This window comes from Palaemon carinicauda, chromosome 45 (assembly GCF_036898095.1).
Source record: "Palaemon carinicauda isolate YSFRI2023 chromosome 45, ASM3689809v2, whole genome shotgun sequence".
Classification (NCBI taxonomy): Eukaryota; Metazoa; Arthropoda; class Malacostraca; order Decapoda; family Palaemonidae; genus Palaemon; species Palaemon carinicauda.
Window position 1 is genome coordinate 26,454,499 of NC_090769.1, and position 17,369 is coordinate 26,471,867.

At 35.1% G+C, this 17,369-nt stretch overlaps 1 protein-coding gene across 7 annotated transcripts in view; it reads left to right on the forward strand.

Annotated features, from left to right (window-relative positions):
• LOC137634692 (transcription factor cwo-like) overlaps positions 1–14,010 on the forward strand; it is a 178,005-nt gene extending 163,995 nt beyond the window's left edge. For 2 of the 7 annotated variants that reach the window (XM_068367185.1, XM_068367178.1), the window contains 3 exons: positions 570–767; positions 2,089–2,235; positions 7,494–14,010. In XM_068367185.1, coding sequence (XP_068223286.1) covers positions 570–767; positions 2,089–2,235; positions 7,494–8,797 — 1,649 coding nt within the window. In that variant the 3' untranslated portion in view covers positions 8,798–14,010. The remainder of the gene's footprint in view (positions 1–569; positions 768–2,088; positions 2,236–7,493) is intronic. The other 5 variants (XM_068367183.1, XM_068367181.1, XM_068367184.1 and 2 more) reach the window with 5 other exon arrangements.
• The last annotated feature ends 3,359 nt before the right edge of the window (positions 14,011–17,369 follow it).

Consider the following 17,369-nt stretch of genomic DNA (forward strand, 5'->3'; position numbering starts at 1 on the left):
ACACGTGCACATATATATATATATATATATATATATATATATATATATATATATATATATATATATATATATATATATATATATATATATATATATATATATATATATATGTATATATATATATATATATAATGTATGTTTACATGATTTTTTTTTTATAATGACTAGCTCATTTCTGTTCCCTGATTTAAAACTGTAGTAAATAAAACTCATCTTCAATTTAACGAAAGTTTGATAAGCTTTTACACATGCATACAATGTATGTTTACATGTATATCAGTATTTTTAATGACTAGTAGATTTGTTCCATGATTTAAAACTGTAGCAAATAAAACTAAATACTGTATTTTGACACAAAAATATGGTATTTTAAGCAAGCATGATAAGTATTTCAGACTGAATATGCCAAAATCCTCTTATTCTTAGTGTATAGATTCTCATAGAAGCAGTTAAGAAAAAATATTATTTTCTTGGATAAAAAGGAGATGAATTGTCAAAAAAAAAAGGGGGGGGAAATGAATTATGAGATTACACAGTTATAGAACTAACAATTTGTTTAATCTTCACAGAGAATTGCGACGTCACGACAAAGCAAGAGCGCACCGGGAACCAGCTGGAGCAATACCACATGGGTTATCAAGAGTGCCTTTCTGAAACCATGCAGTTCTTGGTCGAGTCAGAAGGCTTCTTCTCGGGCGATTCACTTTGCGTGAGACTCATGAATCACCTTACCAAGCACTGTGAGAAAATCCTCAACAGTAAGTCAGGTCTGATTGTCATACCCTTACTCATTTTTTTTTATCTGTTCAAGATCAGGTCTTTCTCACATTGTGTCTGTCTCTTTGTGAGTGATAACCATTTGTTTAAAGAATTTTTCCATTAAAAACATGAGACCGATATATAATAATAGAACTATTTAAACCTTCCCTGTCTAGTTGCCCATATGTTATTTTATATATAGCAAAGTAAGTTACATGATGATTGACAGAAGTCAATTATTTAGGATAGATATACAGAAATGGTATTTATGCATTCTTTCAACGAGATGGAAGTTTTGTAGGATTAGGTATCATATCGAATTTGAATTAGACAATATCCATTTCACCGAGCTGATGAGTGTCTCCTTTGAAGAGTCCCTCTTAACGTAACCCTTACATAATGGATCCTCGATCCCATGACAGATATCAGAAAGACTTTTGTGAAGGTTATCTGCAGGCTAAGGTCACTCATGACAATGGCTAGCGACTGCAGCTGTCCTCCTAGATAATACACATAACCTGACAATAAACAATGCAATATTGCACATCCAAGTCATGTTGAATTCTATGCCCTTAGTTTTGTTTGTGTAGAGTACACAGAGCTTTTGGGGGTCTCTTAGATCTTGATTTAAGAGGTTTTCGTCTCTGGGAGGTAGACATTATCTCTGCACTGCTGTCATTGCTCATTTTCAAAAGCTAAAGAAAGGTTTGGTGAATGTTGTTAAAAAGGACATTAAGGAAAATACGTCCCCAACAATCATTTCATAAATTTAAAGAATCACAACTTAATACAACCTGATCACAATATCTTACAAACATGGGATGGAAAATTATGTCCTAAAAATCAGTAGGCTCCAAGTCATGCATATAAATTTTATCTCGCAAAGAAAAGAATTATCATTTAAGAATTTTGGGAGCATGACATTACTCTACTTGAATTACATATAAAATAACATCAGAAGGGTTGAAGAGTTTTACAAGAGTTGAAAGTAAATGTTACCACAGGGAAGGGTAAGAGGTCAAATAAAAGACACTAAATTGGATCAGAAAATGATAGAAGGGATGGTGGGATAATGAAATTTGCCTTTCCATACACTGTAGGTGTCTGGGAGTAAATTTAACTGATGAAAAAATGTGGATTTTATATGCAAAAATAAATAGGGAGACTGGTTAGGTGATGTTAAGAGCTGAAGAAATGAGTTTTAAAATTACAGCTACAATGAAATTTGTTTAGAACTATCTAGCTACCTAAGAAGAATCGAGGATGTTAAACAATATGATAAATTCTTTGTAACCAGAGTTTCTCTACATATCCTTTTTTTTATTTCAGGTGAAGGGTACGTGACACGTCAGAGCGGCGCTAGTTCTTCTACGTCAAGCGGCTACCACGCAAATAGTTCATCCACCGGATCGTCTAGCGACGGCAACGGTAATGGCTCGACCCATGCTTCCGAGAGTAAGGACACTCTTGTCACAGGTAATGCGCAAGGCTCAAGGGAGTTGTCATTTGTTCCTTATTTGCAGTCAAAGGTTATAAAGGCAATAATGCATTAGAAATTTGATTTGTCAAAACCTTGTTTTCCTCTTGGGCTCATGATGAGTTAGCTTTCCCTGACATGTACTTTATGAAAGATTTCAATACATCTTCGCTCAGATATTGATATCCTTTTTAATGATACGATGCAGAGGAAGCCGAGAGGTACTAAAAATCCCATATGAGATTTTGAGCAGCAGTTTTGGTCCCAAGGAAGGAACTTCAAGGTTAATGTTGTTTGAAAGAGATCTGGCTGGCCTGGTAATCATATTCCATGGGGAATTTTTTTTTTTTGTTTCCTTTTTTTTTTTGTGGGAGGGAGAGTAATGAATTTATGATGACTAGTAGGTAGATTTTTCATTTGCTTTCCTTTCTACCATATTTGGTTTTTAACTTCTACTCTACTGATTGTTTTGTATCGCTATTTCTCAGTCTATTGTATTTCTATTTTTAGTCATCCAAATAATCATAGACGATTATGAGTTAGGCTTTTTTTTTTTTTGGAAATGTCCACCATGCCAGGGCTCTTTTTGCTTTTGACATAAACTCAAAATTTTTCAGTCATTTTACATGCCAAAAATTTGACAAAAAGCTCTTGCTGGAATGCTGGAGGTAGCAAATCACAACATTTGAACTTGGGTCTTTAGCATTCTACCGCTGCCACTAGTGGTGTATTTCCCTATTCTATTTTAATAACAAGAGCAGTCCCACCTCGCTCGTCTCTTTTATCTAATATAAGACTAATAATCGATTTATAGTATTTTTTTGGTATTTACATTGTAACTTCCCATATCCATTACTGTATTACTTTGATCCCTGGGAATATTGTTTCAAGATAACAGAATCTACATAACTAACTTTATTTTACTTTTTGAATCATAAGTGCAGTAAGTCAAAGTAGATGAAAAGCTCTCATGCTGTTCTGATACTACTGATGATGATGGTTTAAAATGTCCCCCAAATTTTAAAATACCGTAATTTGAGAGACCTACATTGCATGACTGTTTCCAAAGCCTTGTGCAACCAGCAACTGAATAATGTCACTTGAGAGATATTAAGAGACCAGTGCATGTTGAATGTCATTCAGGTGCAGTCTTTGAGCTATCCTGTGTCTGATGAGGTCAAAAGAATCTATAGTCCATTTCTTTTAGCGATGCATATTTGCACCGACTCGCGGCGGTGGCCTTTTAGCTCGGAAAAGTTTCCGGATCGCTGATTGGTTAGAATTATCTTGTCCAACCAATCAGCGATCCGCAAACTTTTCCGAGCTAAAAGGGCACCGCCGCGTGTCGGTGCAAATATGCATCGCTAAAAGAAATGGACTATAGTGCAGCTATACTGTATATGAAAGTGAATACATAAGTTGTTAAAAGTTTGGATAAGATGGTAGTTTTCGATTTTGTGAAGGCCGTGCTTCATCCCATTGCTCACAGAAATATTACTAGAGTTTAAGATAGAAATAAAAATGTCCATTTTTTTATGTTAGTGGATTTTTTATCTAAGGAGTTTCAATAGTATATTTTACTTTTGAATACTAATTTAAAGGCATTGGCAATATGTAATAATAATCACAAAGATTGAAAATCTCTTTCATGGTGCAGAAATGAAAGGTAAGGATCAATGATATTGCCAAGTGTTACAGCATGGTAAATGCCACCCTTCTGTGTTGCTTTTTATATGTATTGTAACAGCCAGTGTAGACTTTCTATTCTTGGTTGTATAAGGGCTTATCACTTACTTCATAATGATCACCCTATACAATACACCAGACTTGAAACAAGTCCAGTGTTTCTTGTAGCATTATGGGATAGCCAGTTCTAGTTGGGAATGAGGATGGAAATAAGGAATTCATAACACTTCCCAACTGGGTCAGTAGCATATGATATAGGTTACCACATTATATGTACGTACAGTATTGGGTATTTGCAGTAATACCCCTCTCGCCCTGTTATTAAATGGTTCCAAAAGACCCGACGTAGGTCGGATTTTCACCCTATAACGTGACGTGTTGAACACTAAAAAGTACTTGATTAGCTTCCATGTGAAGTAAAGTACTGTGCAGTACTGCATTTCATCGTTATTGTACGATGCAGAGTGACATAAAATCAAAATTTATGTTAGTTTAACCAACTCAAAGAAGGGTATTACTGTATTGGGAAAGATAGCTCCCAATTGAAAAGTACAGTATCCCAAAATATTTATATAATGTATGTATGTTTGTGTGTATGCACTTTTATTAAGTGAAATTTATTTACCTGAATAGTTGCTTATTCTGTGCAGTTAGCATTGAGTTCCATGTATTGAAAACGTTTAGAGACTGTTTTGGCCTTGTATAGACCTTGGAAATTTATAAGTTTTTATTTCCATAAAAGTGCTTCACACAGTCATGCAATTTTATATTTGTCCCATATGTTGGTTGAAGAGTGGAGCAAGTTTATATAACTTTTTACTGGTCTTTATTTACGTACCTATTACCGCAAGGACAATTTGCATCACAAGCTTATCCACCCATTTAGTATTAAGTTTTGATACTTCTTGTTTTCCAGTCACATTCCCAACTATTGATAACAGTTCAGGTATATTCAGAACTGGTTTTCATACCCTGAAATATTAAAATAAATATTTTATATAGTTTTTTAGACTTACATTGTTTCACTTGGAATAATATTCAGCCTGCAAAGGCAGATTGAAACTACAGACATGCATGATTCCAGAAGGAATTGAATCTTTATTTTATTATTGTTGTTAGTCACTGACATTTCCTAAGTATTCCTAGGTTCCTTTTATGCTTCTTGGGATTTCTTACTCCTTTAGGATTTTGATTTATTATTATTCGTACTTTAGAGGAGTTAAAGTTGGATAGATTAAATATCCGTTTCAGCAACAAAGAAAATGGGCAGGATTTAAGTGGATATGAGCATTGCTTGGAAAGTTATTCTTAAGAGATAAGAATGATTTCTTCATAAAATAAGATGAAATTTAGAGATTTAAGAAATATCACAGTAAAATCAGAAGGTTGTAAAACACCTACATTTTTAACTGTAATGAAATAAAAATACTAAATTCTGATAAACCACCATTTACAGTATTAGTAAACACTTATATATTGTAAAACAATTGATTGTTATAAATGAATGACACGAAAGGGATTTGTCTGTCAGTTTTGTAATTGGATATTTTTGTTGTCAGGAATTGAAAGAAAATAGGGTATTACAAATTGAAACACTGGTATGCTGAAACAGCAATAATTCTTAATATCTACCTATAAGAATAACTATGCCTTATTCTAGACATACATATTGTAGTTCTGAAACCTATCGGAGGGAGGGCCTAAACTATGTTGTATAAAACATGAAAAAACTATAGTATTACAGGACTTCCTTTAGGAGTGGGAATTTTAAATTCACTGTTTTTGGTACTGTATTTGTCAACCTCTGATGGGGTGAGTATTTGGTTCCAGATTTCCCCTGTTGTACAAATTCTAGGGGAAGAAGAAAATTCTATAGATTCAAAACTATAAATAGACCTGTTAGCATGAGGATCTTGACAGGATCGGACGAAGGATCATTAGAAATGCCACTTTCGGATCTTTGTAAACCAGGAACCAAGAATCTGGATAAGTAGGATACCAAAATAGAATAAATTTCTTTATATTTCATTTATGTGAGCATTCTCTACTTAGTAAGCACCTATTATAACTGGCAATAATTTATAATTTTGTAGTGTAATTTTGCTGTGCAAGGAATCCTAGTAACCAAGCAGGATTTTTCTTTCCTAAATGGCAGGATAAAGTCTTAAAGAGCACATCTAAAATTTGTTCATGAGGCCCAAAGCCTTTTTGGTGAAATAATTGTCCACATGTACATGTCAGTGTACATATTTATAACAAAAAATCCAAAAGTCTATCTATAGAAAGAATATCATCTGCTATCCTTTGAAAGGAAAAAGTCTTGAAGGTGTATCATACAGGTGTCTACCAGGAACCACAGGTCTTTTTTATACGCAGTGAAGTATTGATGGCTTGACTGGAGACTAAAAAGCTCCTTCCCCCAAGTCACCCTATAAAAGTCAATGTACTAAGGTGCTAGATGGTTTTTCAGAAACAGAAAAAAAAAAAAAAAAACTTGCCCACCTTTTTGCTTTTAGGGCATCCTTACTGGTGGCACATAAAACATTGCGTTCTGCTTTTGAAAGCCTTATTGGTTTTGTTGATGATACTCCTGACTGACACCTGTAGATATTTGTTTTGATCTAATATATTGTCAGAGCCTTCCCTTGCTTTGATTGCATTTTCTCCCCAAATATTTACCCCTCATAGGCTGACTGACAGTACCAAAAATAATCGTATAGTATCTTACATCCGTTTTCCAGCTTATTTACAAGAATTTTAACATATTTAGTTGATGGTTCACCATTTTCTGGGCTGTTTATGCACATTTATTTTTGTATTTCAATAACTTTTTTCATGCTGTATGGATGTGGTATTCATTACTCAGATGTTATCACCAATGTTGGATGCTACTCAATTTAGTATTCATTATGAAGATTGCTTTCTGCATTTCAGAAGGATAAGACAGTCTTTGTTTAGAAACTGTATAATAAAATTGAAAGCCAATAAGCGTAGTGGGACTGTCTCTTCTATAGTAGATATTTTTTTATAGTCCTGCATAACTTAAGATTCAGTAAGATTTTTATTATTTCAATGTAGCAATAGTATTTAATATTTATATTCTATAGATAGTCTGATACTGAAATGTAGATGGAAAAAACTATATAAATCTGTTCACATCTTTTCAGACAAAACTTGTTTTAGATATTTAGGTCACCATTTGATGTTAGGTTTAAGAACATTCTACAAACTATATTTTTACTATATTCAAATCAAAGAAAACACTTATTGGTGTAAGATTTTCATTGGATTAGGTTATGGTAGCTGTAGCTGTCAGGTATACAGACATTTGGTGACAAATGCTATTCAGTCCTTGGTTATGGAATTAATGAAAAGATAAACAACTTGCCCTTTATGATTTTTTTTATAAACATAGTCTTTTATTTATAATTATTTTATTATTAACTTATATTTAGTGTTGTACACTAAAAACAGGAAATCAAAACAGAAAGTATTGAATTTGAGGGAGAATATTATAACATGTACAGTTTGTTTTCATTTGTACTCATGTTTGTGCCTTATCTTTTAACAGAGGAATCTGCGTATCGATCAGATGAGAGGCCGGGATCTGATGATAGAGATGAGAAGTCGGCAAGTTCAGGCCTAGACGGTGGCTCAGGGATGGGGAGTCAGTTACGAGAAATTCTCCAGCAGCATTCTGGACCTGGTGGAGTTGTTGATCGAAGATCTGGCTACTCCTCTGGTTTAAGCTCTAACAACTCCTCCAGCGGTGATGATAGTGTTCGAATGTACAAATTTAAATCTAATATGAAGCACAGATTTAGTGCTGATCTTGAGCAGTCCCACCAAGTCCGTAAAAAGAGAAGGGATTCGGAATCCTCATGTGGGAATTACACTGATTGTGAAAAAGATAGGGTAACTCCAACTGGCCATTTACCCCGTCCAACATCTTACCAAGATGGGTTTCCTAATGAATCTGTCAAAATGCTGGACGGTCAAGATAGCCCAATGCTTGAAAAGAATTGCGGAACTCCATCTCCAACACCTAAGTATGAACATCCTAGTGGGCGTCTTTCCCCAACACGTCATGCGGCAGAGAGCCCTGGTGGCACAATTCCAATTTTTGCTCTGAATCAGAATGGAAGTTTTTATGTACCTCTCACAGTTGATCACTCTTTGTTGGCACCTGCAATGGCTGGTTTAAATGAAAAATCTCCTGTTTTACATCCAGTATCCATCTATGTTAATTTTTGCTGCCCAGCTGCAACAGTTACGGCAAATATAGGTGCTGTGCATCAATCAAATTTTGGAGGATCCCAAGCACCCCATTCTAATGTTTATCCAGCAGTTGGTATCCGACAAGCTTATGGTAACCACAATTCATCATTACATCACTTTGAATCATCCACTCACAATGGAAGATTCCCCTCTCGTATGTACAATGACAGGAAACGAAGAGAGCCTCCTAGGCAAAGTGTTTCCCAGTTTGAAGATCAACGTACAAATCTCTCTAATCCTCCTGAAACGGTAGAAAAGAGAGAACCAGGTGAAATTGACATGAGGGAATACCGCGATGTAAGGGATCATCATCAACAACAACAACAACAACAGCGGGATTTTTCAAGGGATACCTCGGCTTGCCATGATCTAGGCCGAGAGTCGAGAGATCAGGAACACATGCATGAGGTAAGAGAAGTTCGAAATTTACGTACAATTCGAGATCTCAGAGAAGCCCGGGATGTGAGAGAAGTTCGTGATCCTGTGCAAACTGTTCGTGAATTTATTGATGCTAACAATACTTGTCCTAATAATTCTGCTTATTCTCGGACTCACCCACACTGGGCAGCTGCTTACCATATCCAATCCAAAAATTAGAAATAATCTAAACACGTTTATTATTACTTAAGTTATGTTTCTGTATTGTACAGAACTTGTAGAAAATGGAAAATATGATAAAACTGCTGGCTTCAGTTTTTAAAGATTATTTGTGCTGTGAATTAAACAGATTATATTATGAAGGTGGTCATGACACTACTACAAAATAAGGATTTTGTAACCCGTGCATTTGTATAAGTAACGCTGGATAATTTTACTGTTATACATACAGCAACTGATCTTGGTTTAAAAGACGTCTTGTACGAAAACGTCAAACCTCTGAACACTTAGGAAGCACTGCTTATTTAGTATGTGCAAGACAGTGATATTTAGGCCACTGAAATAAGGGCCCAATTTTTTGTTTTCATTTTTTTGTGAAGTGCTTATTGCTCAATAACCTAATGAACATGTATATATGTTTTCCCAAAATACCTTTACAATCATATTTAGACAGTACCTGAGAAACTAGACGCAGGTGAGGAAAGATGATGGTGCAAAGTAATGAAGTAATGTCTTAGTAAGGGCAGTGATGGAGGGATTGGAGTGGCAATTAATTATATTAAAATGGCAGTGTTTACACAGTTATAGTTTGAAGTGATGTCAATTTGGTGATGTATTGTTCTATATGCAGTATGCTAACATTAGATATACTATGTCATGTGTCTAATATATTTGTATGTCACATACAGATACAGAGGCATATGTAAGTACATACATGTGGATATCTACAGTACACCTTGATAAATTTGCATGTACATATGATACGTAAAATTGTATAAAATATATTTAAATAGACTGTACATAGATAGCCTTTGTGAAACTATTTGCTAATTCATGCTAAAGAAATTTTTTGTGAAAGTACTCTCGTTACCAGGTAATCCCATCATATAGACCAAGAGTTGTATTTTCTTGAAATGGTATTATTTTTAGAATGACGGAATTTCTGGCGAGTAATCTTAAATACTGTATATAGCAGTGAAAGCAGATTGATTAAAATGTAATTTTCAGCTCTTTTTGAGGAGCGTACATAAAGCCATGTCATTTAATATTGTTGGTACGTTTTGAGTTTTAGCTCTTAACATAGTGTTGGCATCTTTATATGGTGTAGCTGAAATTTATTACTACTGTATTAGTAATTTTCCAGAACCCTCCACTACTGTCAAACCTGAGACCAGTTGTTTCCGTGATATGTTTGTCGTGCATTGCGTCTTAACTAGTTGCTTAGTCGCAAAGTGCTTTGAATGTCAAAATGTTATATTATGGTGTATATTTGAAGATTTCTATTGTATTACAATTTGTTATTACTGGTATCCAGTGATTTTTATGTTAATGATTGTCTCCAAATTGGATGAATTTTCCTTGTTAATGTTTACAGTGCTATGATGGGTGTGTATGCTAACAAACTGAAGCAAATTGTGAGACTGATTTAGGTTTTGGTCATTTACTGGAGTGGTATTTGACTATTTATGGAATACTGATAGAACAGATTGAGTTCTTGCTTCCTCAACTTTGGTTTTAGGCTGATGGTTCCCTGAGTAGCTGCACTGTCTTCAGTGCAGCATCAGTGGGATGGTGAATTATATCCATTTGAATCATATGGGGGGTTTTTAAGATATCCAAAGCATTGCTTCTTGTCAAAAATGTAGGATTTTCTCATGAACATTAAACTTGAATGTGGACATTTAGAAATGCATCTGTTTTAATGCACAATATATATAGGGAGACATACTCGCATGCATATACAGTATATCCACTGTTCCATTTTCTTGAATTATAATTTTACTGATATAAATTAGAATATTATAAGTATTGTCTAATACCTGTGTTTGTAAACCATTCTCCAAATTTGTCTACTTTTCATTCTTGAGTCACAGGTACTTGTTTTTGTAATAATTTTCAATTCAGCACATGTTCAGAGTAGATATTGCCATATTTTTTTTTTTTATTATTATTATATTGGGTGGTTTTCTGTTATTAAAAAAACCCTTAGAACCTCTTGTAATAATACTGAAATATGTACCTTCATAGTATTTCCTTTAATAGCGGAGGTTACTTTTATGCATGTGTGTATGTTATAGCAACATGTATCAGTTTAGCATTAATTCAGCCGTGAATGTTTTATTCCATACCAGCCTCAGAAAGGAGATTTAAAATGTCATATCTCAATGCTTTCCCATTCTCGGATAAAAAAAAAAAAGAGATTAAAGGAGTTGGGAACTTTTTCCACATCTAAGATCTGTATAATTATTTGATATTCATATTTTACTTTTGTAATGTAATAAATGCATAAGTCCTTCGTGTGGGGGAATGAAAAACTTCAAAGCTGAATTTGCCTTAGGAGTTTGTTGCTTCTATATATTTCCTTATAAACATTTATATTTCTCTTCTCACTACAATTTTATAATATATTGTACACATACACTGCATGAGATTTTTGGAATTTTGAGATTGGTTTACAGATTATGAAGTTCCTTTTTAGTAGCACAGTAATTGAATTTGTTTTATGGGAGCGAGTTTCATGTAGCCAGTTTAATTATTCCATTTTTCTTGAAATTTGCAGCTTTAAAATCTGTTTTTCCAAATTATTGCTATATGTATATTGTAGTTTACATAGTGCATACTCTCAATATTGAAGATAAACCTAGATTCTCATTTGTTATGAATTTTACAGCTTATTTGGTGTGAGTAGGTCATAGTTTTTCAGGAATGACATTTTTTGTGTTTTGAAAAATACCTATCTGGAATATTTTATTTATATAATTATTCTTTTGAGTGTGTTCATATTGCAGGTTTCATGAAAATTGATTTTGTTGGCAATGGATGGCTTCATAGGTCCTAAACTCTGGAGTTACGCCCCGAATCCAGAAATTCAATATGATGAAAATTGATTTCTGGCCAATTTGTTAGAGCATTATTTCATTAGCTAACCACACACAAGTCTACCTCATTCTCGGGAAGTAAGTAAACAGAACAGTCATCTTTTTGAGGAAGTTTAATTTTATGTTTGTAATACAGTATATATTTATCTCATTTCTAGTTTAGTGTGAATTTCATTATTTAGGAAGAAGTCCCAACAGAAGTAATTTTCTGCATCCTTAAGTGTTTGCTCTTCAAAATGTTTGCAGGACAATTTTTAGTTAAAATTTTGGAAACTTGTTAGGAAATTTTATGATGTTCCTTTGGTTCCATTCCATGTGCTGGACATCAGTATAAATTCTTATATATTCAGGACGCAAGTAATCTTTATTTTACACATAATTTGAGACTAACGCATTAACAAAAAAGTCATGGTGTCTCAATTTAGATTATTTATACATTTTATGTTCCATTTTAGCTCACATTTTATCATTTAAAGTAATTCATTATCACGAGGAAGCCTTCCCTTTTTTTTTTTTCCTTCGTTTGAATATACAAAGATGTATTTTGAATTGGCAACTTTCTAATGCAAAAGCGTAATTCCCAGTTTATTAATAGCTTCACTGCGTAATGGACATCGTACTTAGGTGTATTTTTCCCCTGCTGGTTTAAATTCCCTTAAATAGAACATAAACAATAGGGACCAAAATGATAGGAACCTTTAAATTTATATTGGTGAATTTCTTCCGTTCACGCTTAATACCCGACAAGGAAGGCTTATTGGAAGTTTTGTGCAATATGAATATTCATGGTAGGGTAACCTTTATAATTATAATCGTAAAGCTTTTTTCAAAACTGTTTAGCATTGAGCATTAATTACGATTATCTAAATTAATGTAAACTTGATCATTTCATATCCTACATTTGTCTGGTTTAACTATCCAGTATCTAATAACACAGACACTGATAGGTTGCCAAAACTAAGTTTACCTTAACTTGAAGAAACAAACCAAGTTTACCTTAACCCAAAGTTTCTTAAAATTTTATCACACAGTATCATGCCTAAATTAGTATGCTGTAATTGTAATCCTATTGTGTCTAATAATCGACCATAAAATCCAATAATTGTAAGCTTCTCGGTAACAATTTCATTTACTGTCAGTTTGGAATTAATGACACTAAGTTTTATTACCAAACTTCATACACAACTTATATTTGAGCCAGCAGGTGCTTTATACTTCAGCACATGTAAAACAAAAACCTAATTCATTTGTAACTTCAAGGCTGCAAAGTGATGTTTTCCAACATTTCTAGCCTTCATTCTTAATAAGGATCTTTTCTTATAGACATTTTTATTAAAAACTTCAGCTAGCTTCCATTTCAATTATAATTTCACAAAAATTTTCATTCACAGAGCTTGTAATAAATCAAAACTTGACTAAGTCAATGTTTACATTGCATAGTTAAAGCACTGTCCACGCGATCGAGCACGCGCGACAGGCAAACCGTGATACCCGACCACAGTAGGTAGTGAGAAAGAAGGTTGATGTCAGAAGTGAGAAAACTATAGTCAGATCCTTGCCTGTGGTTTTCCCACTTCGGACGTCATGAACCCTCATTCTCACTATCCTATTGTTGCCTGGTTTCACGGTTTGCACGTCGAGCATGCTCGATCGTGTGGACACGGTGTAACAAATGAAGGTTTAGTTTAATCCATCTTTGTTTTTTAGTTACAAAAAGTATACACAATATTTATGGGTGACCAAAAGTTTCCAATGTGGGTTTTGTAGATTACTTTCACAATTACAGAAAAAAATATTTTGTTGCTTGTGCTCATATGTGCGGTACCTGTTCTCAGATTTTGACTTTTGTAACTTAGTTAATATACCATACATAAATTTCTTAAGATTTCTTAAGACCTGTAAAATTTACAGCATTACAATGTAAATACATGTTCAATCATGGAGGTTGTGTAGTATTTTTTAAAATTGCTGATGTTACTGTTATTTATTCCTACTTTGTCAGAACAACTATGGATATCTAAAAAAACAAGAATTGTTTAACTACTGCTTAATTCATTAAAGTACAATAATTTAGTTCCCATTATGTCACTTCAAAACCATCACATGTATCACTCTACTGTAAATGTTTGAATTGTGGGAAAAGGTTTGGCTTTAAATTGCAACAAAAAGAACAGATTTTATAAGTATGTTATCTTTGAGAATATTGAGACAATTTTTATCCCAACTTTCATGTGGTCATTGGATATAATTTTTTCCTATCGTGAAAGTTGTTGGTTATGGTGTTGTATAAAGTGAAAACCAAGATGTTTAGCACTGAATTAAATCCTTATATTACTCACGATTTTTATTTATTCTATGTATCCCTCAGTTTGTATGTACAGTATATCTACTGGCTGTTATACAGTAAAAGTAAATAGAGATTATAGGTAGTAGGTTGGCCTGGGCACCAGCCACCCGTTGAGATACTACCGCTAGAGAGTTATAGGGTCCTTTGACTGGTCAGACAGTACTACATTGGATCCTTCTCTCTGGTTACGGTTCACTTTCCCTTTGCCTACACATTCATCGAATAGTCTGACCTATTCTTTACAGATTCCTCTCTGTCCTCATATACCTGACAACACAGATTACCAAACAATTCTTCTTCACCCAAGGGGTTAACTACTGCACTGTAATTGTACAGTGGCCACTTCCCTCTTGGTAAGTGTAGAAGAGACTCTTTAGCTATGGTAAGCAGCTCTTCTACGAGGAGGAGGGCACTCCAAAATCTAACCCTTGTTCTCTAGTCTTGGGTAGTGCCGTAAGCCTCTGTACCATGGTCTTCCACTCTCTTGGGTTAGAGTTCTCTTGCTTGAGGGTACACTCGTGCACACTATACTGTCTAATTTCTCTTCCACTTGTTTTGTTCAAGTTTTTATAGTTTATATAGGAAATATCTATTTTAATGTTGTTCCTGTTCTTAAAATATTTTGTTCCTTGTTTCCTTTCCTCACTGGGCCATCTTCCCTGGTGGGGCCCCCTGGGCATTGCATCCTGCTTTTCCAATTAGGGTTGTAGCCCAGCAAATAATAATAATGTATTTGAATGAATCCTTACCAAAGAGTTTGGTCACAAAAAACCCTTGGTCTCTGAGATGTTAGATAACCTCCAACCGCATTGTGGTACTTCTTCACGTACGGCTCACATAAGAAGTCGCACGAAGTTGAAAGCTCTCTTGGAACTTCCTTCAGGATTATTATTATTATTGCTAAGCTACAACCTTAGTTGGAAAAGCAGGATGATATAAGCCCAGGTGCCCCAACAGGGAAAATATCCAAGTGAGGAAGGGAAACTAGGAAAATTAAATATTTTAAGAACAATAGCAACATTAAAATAAATATTTCCTATATAAACTGTAAAATCTAACAATCAAAAAAGGAGAAATTAGATAGAATAGTGTGCCTGTGTGTACCCTCAAGCAAGAGAACTCTAACCTAAGACAGTGGAAGACCATGTTACAGAGGTTATGGCACTACCCAAGACTAGAGAACAAGGGTTTGATTTTAGAGTGCCCTTCTCCTATAAGAGCTGCTTACCATAGCTAAAAGTCTTCTACCCTTACCAAGAGGAAAGTTGCCACTGAACAATTACAGTGCAGTAGTTAACCCCTTGGATGAAGACAAATTGTTTTGTAATCTCAGTGTTGTCATATGTATGAGGACAGGAGAGTTGGTAAAAAATAGGCCAGACTATTCGGTGCTTGTGTAGGCAAAGGGAAAGTGAACCATAACCAGAGAGAAGGATCCAATGAAGTACTGTCTAGCCAGTCAAAGACCCCCATAACTCTCTAACAATAGTATCTCAACTAAGAAGAACTGGGTACCACTGCATGTGGCCATTTCAGTGCTACCAGAATGATTTTGAGATTTGGCGTGATAATGGCTTTACTGGTCACTTTCCTTACGAGACAAAATGATGGGAAGGCAGAGGTGGTGAGGCCATCCAACGGGTGTTGAAATACGTCTCCAGTATGTCTGCTTGGGCACCGGTGAGGAATACACTGCGAGTCCTTCAGTAATTCTCTCATCACTAAAAGATTCTGAGCCCGCAACTTTATTTTCGTCAACTCAGATTAAATGTGATGACATTTAGTTTTCCTGGAATAAACTGTGCTGAGAGTTACTCATTATCTTCTGACCATGAGTGTATGCTCATACCAACTGGTAAAGGGGACAAAAAACTGGTGACCCTTGCTTGCTGACATAAGCCACTACAGTACTGTAGTATTGTTGCTCATCAACACTACTGACCTCTTTCTATGTCTTGGAATTGGATCTGAGCTAGATACGCAGTGATATACACTTTTATAATCCTTAATAGGAACATCAAGCAACTCTGAGGATCGCTTGAGTTAGCGCTCTTTCTTGTGGTCTATGACTACCCTAGGAAAAGGGGAGAAAAGAACTGGTCGGTCAGAAGATGGAGCTATTCGGTTTTTGGTTTTTCTCTTAGAGAATTAAAGGAGACATGTCCTTTAAATGCCTTTTCTTCTTAGCTCGAAATATTCCTTGAGGTGGTGTCGGCTCTTGTGGTGGAAGTTCTACATAATTTAACAGTGCACATTCATGAAAATCTTGTTCAGATGGTCAAGAGTCGTAGTTGGCACATCTCTTGGTCACACACTGGTCGGTATTATGAACCTGTAGGCTTCTCTCATAGTTGAAGCCTCACTTCTCTGAGGTTCAGACTCCGGACCAATGGCCCTCTTTAAGCCTGCATACCTCGAGGAAATATGTAATAAGATCTCTCAGAACCAAAGTCTGAAGAGATCCAGGAGTTCTCTTCATTGGTTTAACCAAAGGCTGATCATCTGGGCACTTCTTCCCAGTGAGGTATGCAGAGAACCCAGAGACGAAGTCTTTGTCATAGGATTCAATGCTCATAGAGGGTGATGGCACAACATAATGCTTCAATTGTGCAACTCTTTCTCATTCAAATTTCGGAGAGCTTCAGCCAGAGCCATTTCAACGGCCAGGACATTCAAAACTGTATGTCCTGCAAAAAGTACAGAGTGAAGGCTTGGTCTTGAACCTGCATCACTTTTGTTCAGTTTTCCAGGGCTTACCCACATGTTTGCTTGTGAGTCTCCAAAGACAAACATGATCTGAAAGAAAGAAAAAAAGATAAAAACTGAAGATAGAGAAAAGAGATCAAAACTGACAAATTTTGAGTCAACAGGGAAGTATGTGTGTACTAAACTACGGCTGAAGTCAAAGTGAAGGTTGCTCTGCCTGGCGGGTAGTTAGGGCCTACCCTCCACCCACCAGCAGGTACAATAATTTTGTTAAAAGTTTAAATGACTGCTCCAGCTTCGCTGAAATCACACTTTCATTAAAGGGCAGTGGTTTGTATTTGTGTAGGAACAAATAGCCGATCATCAAGAAACAAAAGAATACTTATTCCCATAAACCTTAATTAATTTGAGATAAAGCCATCATCTTGGTGGAGATTAAGAGATCTGTCCATAGACCAAACCTCATGCACTTGAATTAGTAAACCTTCAAACTGTTCACATACCGATGGACATTCCTTGAATTTGATAAATGGGAATGTGAAAATATGAATCTGTCAAGTCTATGAAAACCTTAAATTTTTTCCTTACTATTGCCAGAACTGTTGAGGATTTTTCCTTCTAAAATTTAGTGAGAATGATA